Genomic DNA, 15,346 nt, shown 5'->3' with positions numbered 1-15,346 from the left:
TCACTTTAGGCACCTTTTGCCATGCTCAAAGAGACTCTGCAGGCACAGTGTTACAAATTGCCAAGCAATTATTTCTTTGCTAACACATACAAAAGTTAGCTAAGATTTAATGAGCTCCTAGGCTAAGCATTAATACGCTCACTATCTCCTTGATGAGATATTCGAGAACCTTTTCTGGGCAGGTAGGCATCAGTCTGGAGGAGAAGGGTCAGCCCCTGTGACGCCCTCAAACAAATCTTCCATGTCGCTGAGTTACTGTTGGGGAGCTTCCATCTCCCTGGGATTCTTTTGTTAGGATTTCATACCTTTCCTTGTTGGTATTTTTCCTCCTGATGACTCCTTGAGCTAGTAACAACCCCTATCTGAACAGTCCTAGCTCTGTCTCCAATTTTACCTTTCTTATCTTGCTTGGCTCTACTCTGCAGACTTTCTCACAGCTCCTTCTCACAGCCTGGCGATTTCTTCAGGAGTCTGAGCCAAGGTTACGCAGCTGGGCTGTATCAGAGTTAGGCCTTGGATCCTTGTAATGCCAGCAGCTGGACCTCTGAGGGAGGGAAGAAGGGGGTGACAGAGAGAATAGGGTATGTTACGGACACAGCGTGTTTTGAAGTTGCCTGTTGGCTCACTGTAGTTCCAAAATGTCAAAGCAGACAGTAGGCCTATTTCACTTAGTGTGTATGTTCCTGTTAGTTTGACTTTAAAACGTGCTTTTTAAATGGCTGAGAATGTGCAGAAGAGTTTTCAGTGGCAGGGACTGAAAAGTCACCGTTCCAAACTCATCTTACAAGACTAGCAGAGCAGCAGCTTTTCACCAAACTTGAAGATGGGAATGAAACAGTTTAGATAAAGTGTAAGTTACTGTCATCATGGCCTTCTGTTTTGGGACTCTGTTAATATTCTCCTTCCAATATTTCCCTCTTCTCCTAGAGGCAGTATGCTGCTTTTATGTTGCACAAGTGATGGAACAATTTTAAAAAATTCCTCAAATTCCTGATATAGGATACCATGGCAGTATGCTACTGCTTCTGTCTACCTTTATTGTAATATTTTCTTTTTTTCTTCTTTTTCAGGTTTTGTACTGACTCAGAAAATAGGATCGGTAGTAATGGAGTAGAGGAAATAAAAAGTCATCCATTCTTTGAAGGAGTGGACTGGGGACATATCAGGTATATATCCATTTATATAAAGAATAAAAGCCACGAAAGCAAGGATTTCCTGCACTGTGATGGCAAGAATAATTCTTCACAGTTTATCTTTTATTTTGAAAGGCAGTTGCTACCAATTAGTGGGTGGGAGCCAAGGTTTTCAGGCCTTGCTGATGTCCATAGGTCTGATCAGAGTTTCACCATCTTGAAATGCCTCAGACTGGCCCAGAGTGCCCAGGATGGAAAGAAATTGTGGTAGGGCGGCTATGCTATTCCTGACTTACACTCTGATATCATCAGACAGCTCCTCTTCCAGTGGGAATAGACTTTGCAGTACTGCTGTATTTGACTTTATAATAACAGGGGCAAGAGAAAGGCAAACTATATTCTCAAAATACAAGGGAAATGGAGGAATGAAAAGGAAAGGCTGCAAGTAGGAGTAAAGCAGAGGGCATGTCTGCACAGCATGCTGCAGATACTGCACCTGAGTGAACTGGTATTTCTGCAGGGCAGAAGCACTGAGTCACCTCAGAGTGGCAACCTCAGTGGCCTGATCCTGCTGGGCTCAGCCTGGCCAGAGGGCCCTGCCGAGGCAGCTTCACCAGTTCTAGTGTGAACTTGTGCGTGCAAGATGCTTGAGCCATGTCTGTGCATTCCCAAAGTGGTAACACCTTTGAAGCAGGCTTTGGGGGGCCCACAGACATTTTCAATTGAAATAATAGCTACTATTCAGCCCTTTTTAAGGTTGTGAGGTAATCCACAGTAATGCGGCACTTTTGTATATGAAAATCCATACTGTGGACTTGTGATTACCTTGTCCAGCTTGGGTACTTCTCACTTCCTCTGGTGCAGAAAGCCTCATGCAACTTTCCTGCCAGTGTGGGAGACGCTAATAAGCAGAAAGAGTGGTAACGTATCTGCTCATACCATATTTGACCACCTGGCAAAGAAGCTTCCCCACCTCCACCCAGAAGTGGATTTAATTGTAACTGTAATAATTACAGCTGTAATAAACTTCCAGATGTAAATTAATAACTTTCCCACAGTGCCATGTTCCAGCTGAAAATGCTTTTGCGGGGCAGATCACTTAAGCAACTATTAAACCGCCCCACCCCGCTTCAAGCTTTTTAAAGGACTGCCTGCTTGTTAAACTAACACAGCAGTAACATGTCAGAGTTGACTCATTTTGGATGAGTTACTGGCAACCTCGAGTCAGAAACAGGAGCTACAGTGGAGAAGTACTTGGAGGAGTTCCAGGCTGATGAGTGCTGAACTTGTAAAGCAAAATGTCTAGTGACTCCAAATGGGAGCAAAATCCTGCTCAGCTGGGTAGGCTGGATCTGCAAAATGAGGGTAACCCCAGTGGTTCTTGGTAACAACAAAGATCATAGCGATAGCTATATGGTAAATTAATGTGGAATGCAGTTTTAGTTAGTAGAAAAGCATGTTTTCCCCAAGGTTGCCAACAAAATACTAATGCTAGGAGACCAATAAATCTCTCCATGATGTTGGAAAACAGGCAAGTCAGATATACTTCTAAAGGACTCAGTGGACCCTTGTGTTTTAAATAAAAGGGGTGTTGTAATTATAAAAAGCTAAGTTAAACAAAACTGGAACTTAATGTATCTTTTCCTAATATTCACTATTCTTGGATTTATATCTATGTGTAGGGAAAGACCAGCTGCAATCCCTATAGAAATCAAAAGCATTGATGATACTTCCAACTTTGATGAATTTCCTGAATCTGATATTTTACAGCCAGGTGAGACTGATGTCTTAAATTCCACATTTTTATCTATGATGTGCCAGAATACTCTGTGAACTCTTTTTTTGCTTGTATTCATTTTTCTGATATCCAAATCCAGGCAATATACAGGCTTGATCTAGAAATTTTCTTTCAAATATAAATGTAAACCTATAAACTCTTGTAGCTTCTGCTTCTGTAGAACTTGGGGGGAAAAAGATGACCAAATATATTTTAACTGTTAAGTTAATTAGTGAAAATGGTTTGCATTTATTTTCACACAGTGAACACAGAAAACAGTATAGTTTTCTAACATAATCTGTCTAACCAAATTCTGTTAAAACATTATGCACTGATTTGCTTTAGATCTTTAATAACTTTTGAGTTTTGAGCCAAACATGAATTTTAACATATTTGTGGGCAGAAATTTTAAAGACAGATGAATAAGAGCCAACTGTAAGTTATTTAACATAGTGATTTATGAACTTCAGTGGCTCTACAAATCATTTAGTTTTTTTTAATGTTATTTCCTATTGGCAAGTAGCAGAAAATTCTTATATATAAAAGGCCTGATTCTCTGAGGTACCAAATTCTCCCAGATTCCACTGTTTTCAATGAATTATTTATGGCTTAAAGATGGTCAGATACATTACGGTGATTATTAATTACAGATAAATGACATGCTAACAAACATCAGAATTATCAAAAAGCTTTTTTCCCCCTGAAATGGCTTTTACTTAATGGTGAAGAAGTTTGTCCTTTTAAGGCAAAAGCATTCAATCTCCAGTGCCTAAGATTAGGTATATAAGTCCATATTTATGTAATGCAAAGTATATTGTATTGGTTTGGGCATTTCAGACGCACTGCATCACTGAAAATGTTACTGTACATCTAGATACCTAAATATGAACTTGTACACCTGTATTTTTGGCACCTTGAGTTGAAAATATTGTTGTAGAACTCTTAAAAACAAGCACCTGAATGCTAAATTTAGAAGCTCACTGTAACAAATATCAGTGTTGAGCGTGCCAGCTGTGTTGGTCATTCATAAATAAAAGGTGACTAGGTCTCCCACTTGCTGTAGAAGCCTTGCAGATGCTGTAAGCAGGGATGAAGTCCTAGAAGAGTAAAATATGTGTGATATATGTAGTTCTCTTGGGATGGATATGATTTTTTCTCCTGTTTTGGTGAAGATAACACTGTATATATATATATGCATTTGTTGTGCATGAAGCATCCTAAATGTTGTTTTTAGTAATTATGTATCTCATGGAAGTAGTAGAGGTTCCTGTCAGGGGATGGGAGCTTGTTTTGGTGTGCACACATACTAAAAAAATAACGTTTTATGCTTCAGAGAGATGCTGAAATTATAACTCCACTCAGACCAATGGCAAAACGCCACTGACCTTAATAGAAAGAGGATTTCTTCAGGGGATTCTTGATGACTAGGGAAATGAAGTTCACACTTATTTACTTCAGTGTCATGTGAAAAGCCCTCTCATAAGTAGTACTGCTCTTAATTGTTTGTTTTGTTTGTTTGTTTTACTTCTATTTCTGAATGCCAGTGCCAAACACAACGGAACCCGACTACAAATCCAAAGACTGGGTTTTCCTCAATTATACCTACAAGAGGTTTGAAGGGCTCACACAGCGTGGCTCGATCCCTTCCTACATGAAAGCTGGGAAGTTGTGAAATGAAACACAAACCCACAAAAGAAATAAAAATACAAACCTCAGGTAGCTGCATCACCAGACCCGCTTGGCGTTAGTTATCAATACATTGACTCTGGTGCGCATCAACTTCACACGGAAATTCTACAGGATTAGGATTTCTAAGACTACTACAGGAATTAGTTGGCAGTGCCAGCTGGCTTTTTTTTTAATATTTGAATATTTTTGTTAACTTTATTATACAAAGGTACTGGAATAAAAGGAACGTACATCCCTTTGTAACTGCACTGCCTATGTGTGTATAACGGTTAATTATGCCTCTCTGTACTGTGGCTTTGTTTGTACTGTAAACCATCTAATCCACCCAGGAGTAAAAACATATCATTTTATGCAGCATTGTTATTATACTGCTTACCTGGTGGTTTTTAGATATGCAGTATAGAAAACCATTGCCCATATTTGCAAAATTCTCTGAGCAGTTGTTCAAGGGTGTTCCAGTTGTGGTCTACAGATAACCCATGAGCATGGCAACACTTGATTATTTAAAATAGCAGTGTCCTGTGGGGCCTACTTGTACCCTGCCCCGTTCCTCCCCACCAGAGGCCTCTAGTAGCAGATCATCCCTTATCTTCTCTTTTTTCCTTTATCCCCTATGTGTGGCAGTGAGACAGTCCCTGTGATCTGTTTAGTAGCATTTCTGCTTCAAAGTGTAGTTACAGGTATTTCTGTTTAAGGTGATGGAGCTTTATGCCTGTTAGCAAATTCAGAAGAAAAAATGGAATCAGAATTAAAATGATAAAGCGTGTTTTTTTGTTTTTGTTTGTTTGTTTGTTTGTTTGTTTTAGAAAGGAAATTTTTTCCTGATACCAAGTTTTGAGGAGGTGGCAGTCTCCAAGATTGCATTCCTGCCTCTGTTGTAGGCAGATAATCTTATCACTATTGAGAATTCAAATAGCCTTTTCCATCTCTGCAAAATATGTATTCTAGAAAAGTGATCAAACTGCTGCTTTTATTATTTTTTTCCTCTCCCTAAGATGTTCCAAACAGAAGGGATCCTGTCCCAGCCTTTTGTTTCCAGCGTATCCCATAGCAGCCTCCTCTAAGCCAGAGCAAACAGAGCGCCCCACTAGCCTCGCTCTCCTGCAGGCTCCACCTTCTTCCAGCACCTCTCTTGAATTTGGACCGTGCGGTTGGAAGGGATCAGCTGAGTCTGGAGACCAGTCACCAGAAACCACAAGCAACGTGACTGAAGCCAGCAGAGCCTCTAAACGCTGTGCTGCCCGGTGTGCAGGGTGGCGACAAACTGGCAGTAGCTACAGGGCTCCTTCTGCTGGGTCCGCTGGCAGCCTGCCATTATACAGTTGCTGGCAAATTTATCTGTAGCTCTGCCTGTACTAGCACATTACTTGCAGTACGTAGAACTTATCACAGTACAGTGGAGATCTCTGATGTCATTTTCTGGTTAGAAAGGAGATTTGCAGTACTTGAACAATACTCCAGTAACCGAACAAGCAAAGTCACTATTGCTGTCTTCTGCCAGCCTGCAGTTAGCCTTGAACGCTAGTGAAAGGCACTCCAGGGCCCCCGGGACACCCACTGGAGTGAAGCACAGGATGTTTTGACATGTAGTAGGAAAGACTCCATTAGACTCTTTTTTTTTTTTTTTCCCCTCAGCAAAATGGAACCAATTATTTCTAAAGCCATTACAGGAATATTTATTGCTGTTAGGCACCATGACATCAGCTCTTCTTAATTGTTTGTATGCTTTAAAACACACTGAGGTGTTCTTCTGTTGCATAGAAGTCCATTTAGCAGAAAGATTTCTGCGCATTGGTGGCTTACGGATGTGTGCGTAGTCTTCCCTGATCCAACAGTTGCTAAGTTCAAGGGCCTCGGTCATGTCTTTCCTCAATATTTTGTCTCCCTTCAAACATCTAACATCTGTTGTTTATACTGCTTCTCTATGAAAAATTTCAGTCTTCAGTTCATCAAAGAGGAGTATCCAGTGCCTCCAGGCCCACCCCATTTATACAATATTATATCAGAATATCGCTAAGCTAAATTTTTGCCTGAAGGCTTGACTTAAATGGGTACAATTTATTATCTCCCAGTTTTTCTTCCTGAAGCTTGCACCAGTTTACACCCTTGGCTGCTACGGGGACAGAATTCTTCTGAAATTCTCCCCAGGTTGTTTTTAGCCTTGTCAACAAAGTGAAGGTCACCTATAACCATCCAAAGACTGTCCAAAAACTGTAACTCACTTAAATCCCCATTTATATTTTACTACTTCTTTCTACCAGAGGCCTAGAACTAGTAGGAAGCTATTTTCTTGTCTCCCTGCCCTAGAGATGATCCAAGATGTAAGCCTGACCCCAAAGGATACTGCTATTCAAAAAAGATTTTTTTAATTTACTTTTAATTCCCAATCTTGTTTGTGGGGCTTATGTGCACTAGAAGTGGAATACCTGTGAACAACACATTTCAAAAGACCACAGTTACCCTATTTGTGTAATATAAAAATAAGTCTTTGCTTGAACTTGCCAAGACATGGGAAACTGCAAATGCTCAGTAATACTGGTGATTTTTTTTTTCCAGTGGGGCTTGGGGGAGGGGAGATAAATATACACTTAACTTAAAGCTATCTATTAAACAACTATGTCTGTACATACTCACTGGTTTACAACCTTGGAAAAAAGCTCAACCCTTATATTTGTAACACTAAAGATAATATGCATATAAAATTGCAGATGATTAATCATATCAGTGCTCACATAGGAATTGTATCCTTATGGAAACAGCCTGCAGCCTATTTAGCAAACACTTCTGTATTGCGATAGTTGAATTTCTTTTTTCTTTTTTTTTGAAAACATGGCATTATTTTAACTAGTAAGTCAAGTTAAAGACAATATTAACTACTGCTTTTAGGATGATAGAATTTTTTTAAAGGTAAAGCTGTGACACTGTGTAATGGATTAATGAGAACAGGTTAATCTACACTGGCTTTCAAACAAATGGAAGTGTAACATATCTTTTGCTTCATTATTTTTGTCTTATTCTTTTGAATGGCTGTGTTTTTTTTCTTTGGTGATGTTTGTCACCTTGCCATTTTTTTTTCATTCTTGGAGTACCAAAGATCCTGAAATGGCTTGATGATTGCAACCATGTGAAAATTTATTTTCTGGGAGTATATTTTGTTAACTTCTGTTAAAATGTGGAATTGTATATGCAAATTGTTCTTGGAAGTTAAGCTATTCCAGCAGGAAAATCTTGAGTGCATCAATGGAAGTGGTGAGCCTGAACCCAAATTCTGGATCTGAACACCCTGAAACTGGGGAGGAAGCTTGGACTGCAAAACACAATGAGCTTTTGTGCTTGGTTCCCTCTCTAATCGGCGTGAGTGAGTGGCCTGAGGTCCAGGACATCAGCAGAGGTTATTTCATGTGCAAAAGGAGTTAAAAAAAAAAAAAAAATTTTTTTTGCCAGCATTCAGAAATCACATATTGTTGATACCGCATTTGCACTGTTAATTTGCCTTGCTGGAGAGTTATATAAGTGTTATTTTTATAGGTCAATTGTTAAACATCTGAGTCGTTGGATACAGTATGGGATAACAGCATCCCAGCGATATAGGTGAATTCACCTAAGGGCAAAGGGGCTTGCTGAAGCTCTCCACACTACTAAGGTAGAGGGGCATAAGCAGTACAAAGGGTGTTGTGTGGGCTCCTTAGAGTGGGCTGACTTTCCTCCTCTGCAACAGCAAGCAGGGAATACTGCAGTTTAGCCTGGTTATACTCTTACTGCTTAGGAAGTGCTCTCACTTTTTCAATAATACGAGCAATTACAAGCATTGTAACATACTGTACCTTGTCATTTTAATGTTGATATATTACAGCAGCTCATTCTTGGAGTCTAAATGGCAACTGCTATATTTTTTCCTAGACTGTTTCATTAGTTGTGGTTGGGAAAGTTACACAAGCATTATAAAAATTTATATGAGGCTTTTTACAGCATTTGAAAATAAACGTAGCATTCTTTTTGTAAAGTTGCAGTTTTTATTTTATTTTTTTATGCCAGTGTACTTTATTATTTGAAGGGACTGGATTTGTCTCCCTTCCAGAATGGTAGACGTTTAAAGAACTGAAACACTTTGTTTTGTGTATTTTCACCTTGAACTCCACTGACTGTCGACTACTCTCCAGCAGAATGTTTAGAGGGTAAGAATTGCCTTAACTATACCAGCTGCAGTTGTGTGAAGCTAGGTCTGAAGTGGTTATTGCTCTTCACAAGAGATTCCCTTTCTTCTTCCCCACAGACCATAATTTAGTCAAGTAAGGCTTCCATGGGCAGCATGTTCTTCAGTTCACTATAGAAATAATTTTGTCCTACTGTTCCTGATTCCTTACCGAGTCTAATGCAGTGGCAGCAGATGCAGCAGTAAAACAGACATATAAAACACTACTACAGGGTTGTGCAGCTGAAAGCAAAGAGGAGCTAGTAGCTGGTGACTGGCATTCTCTGTAGCCTTCCAGCAAATAATAGCCCTCTGTTTGAGAATCACTGCTCTCAGTAATTTGATACAATTGGAACAGAATTTTATCAGTTCTATTTAATGGAATTGCACTTTTCTTCCAGTTACCAGATATCATCTCACACTGCGTTACATATCATAAGGAAATGCAGGCTTAGTTCTTAATTTCCTTGAATTACCAAATCCTATATTCCTCAAAAATATGGCACTTTAAAGATGAATATAGAGGCTATGCCTTCAGCATGTTCAAAAATGGTTTTTGAAATCAACCACTATTAAAAATATATTATAGTTCTGTGTTTATAAAACATACTGCAAATATCTGTGCATTTTTCATTTCCTTTATTTCTTCTTGCACAAAGTGTTCCATGTACATAAGCAAAATATTTATGCTTTGAACAATAAAATGTGTTTCTGACAATCTTTCTGTGAGGAGGGAAGGGAGGCACTTAGTTTGTCTGGCTTGCTCTTGGCAGGGATGACAACAGTGGTTCCAAGTGCTGGACCAGACAAGGATGCATTTGCAGTTCATTCAGTGCTTAACATACTTCTTTATGGTAATTTTATTTATCATGTATATAAATTTCAAGTATCACAGAGGTTCTAAAATGCCTACCTAAGAGCTGAATTTCAAAGGTGAAAAGTGATGACACCACATCTTGTTTCCACACCAACTGCTTCAAATCTGTTTCTAGTGAGCCACTTTCTGCTGCTGCTTCTCTCTGGAAACACTTGCTCTCTATATATACTGTAGCAGTTTCTCCCCATCTACTTCCCACCTGCTCCAGAAGTCTGTGCTTCCCCCCCAGAGACCAAATCTTTCCCTTGCCTCTGCATTTCCTGACTCTGGCTCTGAAACTAAATGACGGCATCAGCAGAGTAAATGCTGTAATCTTGAAGTGGTTGTGTAAAAGCTGGGTGTTACCACCACCCCTGCTTCATGTTTTGAAAGAGATACAGCAGCTGCAGATAGCAAGTGTTACATACACTCCAAGTGCGTAAAATATATCGTGTCCTTCCAGGCATTTAAGCAGAATCTGCACCTCCATATGGATGCAGAGTATGAGTGAACATAGTCTAACTCAAACAGGGAGCTGGTGCCTGGATGCTCCCCCAGAGCATCCCTGCCCCAGCTGCAACCCTTGTGCACTAATGTGCATGTGGCCATCTGCAGAACTCGGCAGGTCAACACGGAGGCACTAATTCAAACATTCTCTAGGGCCAAAAACTGCAATGGCTCTGCTGGTCCTGGACACTTAATTTCCCTGTAAAGTCTACCTATGACTTTAATGCATCTATTTAATAATAACAAGTGACTAGATAGGAGCCTTAGTGACTTTGGATCATGACATAGTGAATTATTGGTAAACCAGACATTGAAACACACGTTTCCAGGTTTTCGGTCTCATCGAGCTCTCGCTGATGTTGACAAAAGATCTCTATCCACAGCCCAAGGAAACCTGTGAACAAGTATGGTCTCAAAAGCAAGCTGTTTTCTGGTCCCATGCTTTTAGGTTCTTTACGAATGCACAGAAAGATTACACTTTACATGGAACTCCACTGGTTGAAAAGCAGTCCTGGAGGATTCACTTTGGCTTGAAATACAAAGGTGAAAAACTTGCATGGTACTGCTGATATTAAGGAAGAAGTATTACCTATTTTGTTTGATCACAAAATTAAACTAACACATCAAGGACAAGAGGTGCAATTTATTCTAATTCTGTTGCAGATCAAATTTCCTTTGCCTTATTGCCACGTAAAGGTTTTATTGCTTTAATAAATGTATTTTTCTGAAACAGCATAGTACATCATTGTGGGAGTTGACCCAGACTGGTCCATAGTATGGAATTTGAATGCTATTCTAAGTAGCAAACATTTCAGCGTGACTCCTTGGCTTGCAAAGCTCACAGCGAACAGTGAACGCCTTGCATTCAGTTGGCACAATTCTGCTGGGTAATTAATGTTAGAAATAGTCACTTGCCCACTGTGTGCAACAGTCTGGCTTTCTGTTTTCAGTTAATTCTGTCATGGTTTAGTGGCACACATTTAAGGCGGTTTACATTTCTTTATCTCTGCATTATTCCTATACCGCATGTTTAAACCGAGGATGTTAACACTGGAAGAGACCTGGAATCTGTACTATGGGTGACAGGTCTACTTTGGCCAAGAGAGTATAAGACAGTGATGTAAAATATTGTTGGGACCTTCTACGCAGGCAAGATGGATGAGACAATTGCAGCTCAGAGGTTTAGATACTGGTCATGTGCAAGCCCAAGAAAAGATGTTTTTGTCCTTAGGCTATATGCTGCCCTCACAGCTGCTTTCAGTCTCTTCTAGCCATAGCAGAAAAGGCACTGAGCTGGATGGGATCATCTAGTGAGCTAGGATCCAGCTTGTGGGCTGCACATCACGGGCACATTTCAATTGCCTAAACATAGCCCCCTAAACAGTTTTATTTATATCTGTGTAGAGATTTGTAACAGAAATACTGTTTTGCAAAAACATTAGGCATTAGGCTCTTGCTAGGCATTCAGAAAACACCTGTTTCTGCCAGGAATGAAAAGGCTATTTAAAGAGTGAAGTTTATTTTATTTTTTTAATCAAAAGTGGCACCATCAAATTAAGCAACTTTTAGTTGAGATTTACAAGCAATTAAATTACTTCACAGCACAAACCTCATCAACTAGGACTCCAGAATAACTTGGACACCTTTGAAAATGCTTATCTTTTTGACTTTTTAAATTTTGTTAGGAAAAATCACAAAGTAAATCGATTCACCCACTTGCCCCAATACTTAGCTTAGAGAGAGAGAGTGAGTAGGAGTTGAAAGCTCAAGTTAAATTTGTTTCATCATGAAAGGAATTTGTCAGTGATTCATAGATCTTTAAAGCCAGAAGATATCGCTATCACAATCCAGTCTGACATACTGTGTAACGTATGTCATGTAACTTTACTCAGTAGTTTCTGTATTGTGCAAATATAGTGCAGCTTGTTGCTGTCAAAGCCTGAATTCTTTTGAGCTGTTTTTTTACTTCTTTGAAGGGCTTCTGTACCAGTTATTGAGTGGAAATAATTTTAAAAGGCTTATTTTGTTACAGGCTGATTACAGTATGATTATGCCATTTATATAAGTTTTAAAGCAGAAGACTCTCCTGATTTGGGGAAGAACTTTTGCTTTAAAATGATGGTATATTTTTCTAATGGATATAGTGCCTTAAAAAAATGAATGTATTGACTGTCAGGATATTTTGACTATCTTGTTTGGTCTGCTTTTCCAGCAATATAAAACAGATTTTAGCTTGTCTGAGGATTTGCATAGGTTTTCAACACCTTAAAGAACAGGTTTTCAACTCCTTTCAATTTGTGAGTGCCTTGAAAAAAATCAGAGAGACAGAATTCAAGGCAGAGAATTTATAGCAATCTCAAGAAATTTCTTGCCGTTCCCTTAAAAGTAATCCACTGAGCTCCAGGAAAGCACAAAACAGTCTAAAACATTGAGTTTTTTTTAAACTGTATTCATTCATATTCCTCAAATTATTAGCCTGTTCACACGTACTTTATAAAAAGTACTTGATTCAGGATACAGGTATTCTTTTTATTAGTTTGAGCCATGTAGGACCTTGGTCTGAGGGGAAACCATAAATGCTTGTCTTCTGGAAGAAAGTGTGAAAAATCTATGTTTGCATTTACAGGAGTGCTGAGTAACTTCAGTTTATTGCTATTAAGTTCCAGCAGAAAAAGCTAGCTAGGTAGCTAGCCCTAAGCAGTCATCTAAATATCTTTTTTACGTGAGGCAATGTAAGTCAGTCTACTACTAACACAGTCAGAGCTCTCGGTGTTCCTTCAGAGAGTAGAGGGAGGCTGGAACGCTTTTTTCCAGTCGTTCTCTTCTTCTGAAATAGGTCTCTTAAGAGTAGTGCGCATGAATCTAGGTTGGCTCCAGTAAATACACAAAGCAATTAGCAAGCTGTTCAGGATGACAGGTCAAAGAAACGCTGACTGGATGCTCTTCCTGTCCTGTGTAACAGCTAAGACACACTAGGCCTCAGATTTCATTAACCATCTATAGAAAATGAAAAAAAGGAGCAATAATACAGACACCTTTCTTTTATGCTCAGTGACAGACTATTATTTAACTGCTCTGAGGTTTGATTATTACTTTTTCCCCCTTTAGTTGTTGTGTAACTTGTTTGGAAAAAAGAGGTTATCCATTACTTACATAAAGCATTTTGTTCCCTATTTTATTGCTAAAAGCTACTCAAGAGGAAGTGCTCACCTAAGAACAGGGCAAAAATATCAAGTATGGCCTACTCAAAATCAGCACCTTACAGAAAATTAGGATCCTACTCTGCCAAAAAACAAGGCTTACTATATGCTGTGAACACCAGTTACTGTTGTATATGAAATGCTCAATGAAAAGACCAAGACTTACCTTCGAATCAAGAAATGAGTATAATAAATAAAGTTTCAAATCTGTGTTAATGAACTGGCAATGCACTATGCTTATAAGCACTATGTGCCAAGAGAAGTGACATCGAGCAAGGAAGAGAAATGCACAGGTTATGAAGATAATAAAGAAAGCGTGACATGCAGAAATACTGCGAAGGGATTGATCTGATTTTCTGGCCCAGTTAAACGATAAAGTCACAAAAACTTGTGCACTCACTGCATTACAAGTGCTTCTGGTGTTGCCCTTAAAATATTAAATGAAAAGTAAATAAGATAAACTAGCACCATTTCTAGTAAGTCAGTTTTTATCAAAAAACAACTGCATTTGACATCCTGAGTTCTGAATGTCCTCATTGAATGTTCTCATATGGAGAGAGTTTGTATTTGATAGCCTAACACACGTATTTTTGGAAGTATTTATATCTTTAATTCATTGAACTTGGTAAGAGTGGCTATCTTCAACTTTCTGCAGTTACTATCTGAAATGTTTTCAGCCAATGTGGCTGACTGGCTGCAACTAACTTGCTCTCTGAATTCTCCTTAACAGTTGGGTGCCTACTGATGATGCAAACTTGGTAAGAGGGTGCTTCCAGCTTCAAAATTGGGGTAAAAGAGTATTTCAGCAGGGCCAGACATGAAATTTTAGCTGCCTATGAACAACTTCTTGGAAATTTATTTCAATACCAGTTGAATAAATATGAATAAATGTGTATCAATAGTAATGATTTTCTCAAAGACAGCAATGCTGTATAACAACTGTTTGTTAAGATAGAAGTGGTTTATAATTGCTCTTCTCCAATACAAATTCCTTAGATCCAACTGAACCAGCATGGTGCAATATATGTATCAGTGAAATAGTAGCTATAGGATTATGTGTAACTTAAAATTCAGAAACAGTGGAAAGCTGGATTTGCAGGGGAAGAAAAAAGCAGCTTATGAAAAAGTGTGCATTGAGAATATCGTAGTACTGCAATTACATCTGTTCAGCAATACTGCTGGCTGGGACCCAGATTCCTCAGCCAGACAAGTGTATTCTGCTAGAGCCGCTCACCCACTCTACCTTTCCACATGCCTCTTCTAGTAAGCAGGGTCTGAGAACAACTACAATATTAAAGCCATGGCTCCAAAACACAGTAAATCTTGTTTTGGAGTACCTCGTACAAGATACAGAATACTGTATTCATGCAGTACAGAGGCCTGAAATATGACAAACTCCTTCTGGCAGGAGTATGTTTACAACAAATATTAAAGCAACTGTTTCCTGGTCAATGTTATGCCAGAAAAGGTTGACCAGTCATCCTACTCTAACTTTACACTGGATTAGACACCATACATTCCCCTGCAGCCAGTTTGAAGCTGGCATGAAACAATAAGCTGATAAGCACCATGCTGCATGTGCTGGTTGATGTGACAGAAGTGCAATCACATGTTTGTGTCCGATTCTGATCAAATGGGTATTTGTCAGGCCTGAGAGTACACAAAGCAGGTATTAATGAACTTGGAATCTAAGACTTTCAGGAGACTATGATAGAAGAAAACTCATTTCTAATGCACCCGTGGGCTTAGCTATGGGCAATATGCTGAGCTGCCCACTCTCATATGGATATTCTGCTATGCGCTAAAGCAGAACTTGAAATTTCTTGGGAGCTTCAAAGTAAAAAAAGATTGCACAAACAGAGCTATGGACTGCATCTGTCTAGTGGTTTTCACGATTATAGTTTGGAGTTTAGGCAACTAAATTCTGTTTAAATCTCAGAAGCTATAAATGAAAAGACATCTTTGGCTTTTGCTTTCCCCCAGCTCTAACAT

General features: G+C 39.1%; 1 protein-coding gene across 1 annotated transcript in view; it reads left to right on the top strand.

Annotated features, from left to right (window-relative positions):
• Positions 1 to 8,602, top strand: part of STK38L (serine/threonine kinase 38 like) — a 52,409-nt gene extending 43,807 nt beyond the window's left edge. The window contains exons 12-14 of the mRNA XM_067305825.1: positions 1,071 to 1,166; positions 2,816 to 2,907; positions 4,455 to 8,602. Coding sequence (XP_067161926.1) covers positions 1,071 to 1,166; positions 2,816 to 2,907; positions 4,455 to 4,582 — 316 coding nt within the window. The 3' untranslated portion in view covers positions 4,583 to 8,602. The remainder of the gene's footprint in view (positions 1 to 1,070; positions 1,167 to 2,815; positions 2,908 to 4,454) is intronic.
• Positions 8,603 to 15,346: the final 6,744 nt, after the last annotated feature.

The sequence above is a fragment of the Apteryx mantelli genome, chromosome 1 (genome assembly GCF_036417845.1).
Source record: "Apteryx mantelli isolate bAptMan1 chromosome 1, bAptMan1.hap1, whole genome shotgun sequence".
NCBI lineage: Eukaryota > Metazoa > Chordata > Aves > Apterygiformes > Apterygidae > Apteryx > Apteryx mantelli.
The sequence above is the reverse complement of the archived record's forward strand: the minus strand, read 5'-3'. Positions and strand labels throughout refer to the sequence as shown.